The sequence below is a fragment of the Bactrocera latifrons genome, unplaced genomic scaffold (assembly GCF_001853355.1).
Source record: "Bactrocera latifrons isolate USDA-ARS-PBARC rearing strain unplaced genomic scaffold, ASM185335v1 scaffold_136, whole genome shotgun sequence".
NCBI classification, from domain to species: Eukaryota; Metazoa; Arthropoda; class Insecta; order Diptera; family Tephritidae; genus Bactrocera; species Bactrocera latifrons.
The window spans coordinates 642,533-645,815 of record NW_017534808.1 but is presented as its reverse complement, the minus strand read 5'-3'; the positions used below and the strand labels follow the sequence as shown (position 1 = coordinate 645,815).

At 34.0% G+C, this 3,283-nt stretch overlaps 1 protein-coding gene across 1 annotated transcript in view; it reads right to left on the bottom strand.

Moving 5' to 3' along the window:
• The window catches only part of LOC108965176 (frequenin-1), a 64,563-nt gene that overhangs the window by 2,903 nt on the left and 58,377 nt on the right, over positions 1–3,283 (bottom strand). Inside the window, exon 6 of the mRNA XM_018927399.1 lies at positions 1,183–1,271. Within this exon, the coding sequence (XP_018782944.1) occupies positions 1,183–1,271 (89 nt within the window). The remainder of the gene's footprint in view (positions 1–1,182; positions 1,272–3,283) is intronic.

The window sequence follows — 3,283 nt, the reverse complement described above, 5'->3', positions numbered from 1 at the left end:
TACTCAATTTATTTTACTCAGCTTGCGCGGACGGACGGACAGACGGACAGACGGACGGACGGACAGACAGACGTCCGGATTTCAACTCTACTCGTCACCCTGATCACTTTGGTATATATAACCCTATATCTGACTATTTTAGTTTTAGGACTTACAAACAACCGTTATGTGAACAAAACTGTAATACTCTCCTTAGCAACTTTGTTGCGAGAGTATAAAAATCGGACACAGCCCAAGTATGACGGGCATAGAACCATGTATTAAACTTACAAAACAAGTCTAAAAATAGCTTCAAGTTTTACATCATTGGGCGGCTATCTAAAGATTATTCTGTAGACGTTAATTCCAAGCCTCTAATGAATTCAAAGGACGCTAAACTTTCGAAAAGATTACCAAAAGTGCCATCCGTTTGGCTACCAAACAAGTAAAGGAAATGCGGATCTCGCAAAGACCAATGAATTTTCCGAAAGGTTTGATCGAGCGTGTTGGAATGTCTAAAAACATGAAGGACCTCCAAGATCATGTTCAAGAGTCCCAAAAAACAAACTTATACAAACAGATGTAACTACGTTAGATTCAGCAAGTGCAGGGAAGTAGGCATTATCAATTAGGCATGCCTCTGCTCAAACTTATCTCGTCTTAGATATTTAGAAGCATTGCGGTTCACGGGACTAGATTAATTATCAAAATCAGATATCAAATCGTTTTTAAAGTTCGCAAAAAGCGTTGACGCCCTGTATGACGAACACTTAACAAAACCTCTAGCTATTATTACTAAGGGCCAGTCAATGTATGGTGTGACCGTTGGCCAGTGTAACATAACCTAACATCTTTCGAATCTAGATTTTTACTCATCTATGAACTCTAAAGAGGTAACAGTTAACATCGTAAGAGACTAACACATTCTTACCCAATTAATTTTGATTTTATAAAGGCGGATTCACACTCACAATATACACACTTCTTTATATTTCATTTCTCTTACATTCTTACGGGTAATTAATTAAGCAAAGTACTGCTTTGATATCTGCCACATATTGATCTTTCTCTGAACCTACAGTTATTCATAATTCACAGTTTAATCTCCAATAAATTAATTGACACACATACGTGCATACATACACACAATTTCAGCAGGTTAATTTATTGAAATTTTTTTATAACGGTTTGCACTCAACTTACCACCATCTGGTATATGGCATCCACAATATTGTACATTTCCTCGCGCGTTATGTAACCGTCATTGTCAACGTCATACAACCGGAAAGCCCCTGAAAAGTAACGAAAAAATTTTATAAATAATAGTGAACGAATATATATATGTATAAGTGATAGAGAGGGAAAAATATTGGTATACCACATATGGAAATTTTAAATATTTAAGGCAGACTAAATATTGTATGAGCGTAAGCACACACTCGCACTTACATATATAAATTGGTCAGTAAGCGCATTTCTGTGACCGTCGTTTGTTTGTATGAAAATGTTTTAATTTCATATTTATTTCAATATTTATTCAACTGACATGTAAATGAGTCAAGTTTTTCCCCACAACCCAAATATTGGCGTAAATAAATAAATACATTCGCAGTATTTGCGAAATTGTCAACTGTCATTAAGCGGATTAAGTGAGCGCAATGATATGTGATATATCAACGCTGCATACATACGAGTATATACATATACATGTCACCGTTGTTGCAAAAAAGGAGTCTGTTGTGTTTAATTGTTGGCGTAAAATGTAATTGTAATGCCGCGAAAGACAATTATGCGTGGAAAATATTCTATGCCGCACAGTGCAGCTTTTTATGGCCTGCACAATGCCAACACATAATTTCTTGTTTAATATTGGAAAAAATATTAAAATTTATACGTTTATTACTTTTTACGAGCGAAAACATTACTACTTGGTGATGTAAGAGAAACGTAACTCATTCACTGTGTGTGTGATTGAAGTGCTTTGTATAGGTGAAGGCTACTCCGAAATTTCATTAAGTTTGGATTTAAAATATAATATTATATTACTTGAACAAATTGTTGCTTTACCAACAGAACAAACTATATTTTGTCGAATACAAAACTTTCTTTCGCCTTTAAAATAGGTTTTGTACAAATTTGTTAATGACGCAGTCCGGGTCAAATTTGATCAGATGATACAAAATGCCTAATTCTCATTTCTTTGAATTTATTTAACATTTCACCTAGGAATTTTCAGTTTTATTATAAAAAGTCCACGTCTGTGATTGAATGTTACTTGCATTATATTGGTGCTACATCTTACTTTTCAATATATAATAGTTATAAGTCCAAGAATTTGTTGATAATAAGCTTGAAATCTAACAAACGTTGGATGAAATGTTCCTTTTGTTTACAATAACAAAACCTCGGAAGAAGTTGGTGGTATTCATTGCCAAATCGGACTATTTCCAAGCCTACCAACTACCATAATTCGAAAAGACTTGGACGTAATATGACTCGTTTGCCAATCAAATGAAATCACAGCTAAAAGTCGACGTGGCTCATATCAATTTTAGAAAAAAATTTCATATCTTCCTAAATACTTAAGGGGAATATCCACTTTTGAATTAAAAAAAATTATTAAAGAAATCACTTTTTTTTTAACGGGGTTTACATTTTTATACGGTAATATTGGTCCAAATTTTGAAGTTGATCCGGCAATATGAGCAGATTTGTAGATTTTTCCATCTTATAATAATGGGCTCCCAAATCCTGCACTAGTTTTTCGTTACTATGATTTCCGATTGGATGAGAAAAATTTCTCCAAAACGATTGAACCGCTCGACCGTGAGTCTTTACAGGACCCTTTCTTGATATATATTTGTCACGGTTAAGGGAGAGTAATGAGATTTTTGGTAATCGGTCTTCTGCTTTGCGAAACCGAAATTTATCAAAATTTTAAATTATGGCTAGTCCTTCGATTAACACCTGTATTAACTATATGTATATCAATAATAAAACTTTTTTTTGGAATTTGAGATACTTTTAAGTGGGGAAATATTCCTCACTCCAAGACACTTTTAGGGTTCTTCTGCAAATCGGTACGGTATATAGGAACTCCAAAATTCTCCAGAATGATTGGCAGGTTATTTAAAGCTGTAAAGGTCTACTTTATTATCTAACTCTAAACTAAAATGTACCCTAAAACAACGAAAACCTAATGTTTTCTGACTTGCAGGTAAAGGATGATATAGTTTTCGTAAGAAAAAACACAGAAACTTCGAAGTTAATGGGGACTGTTTACTATCATTCGGACCTGTATTTT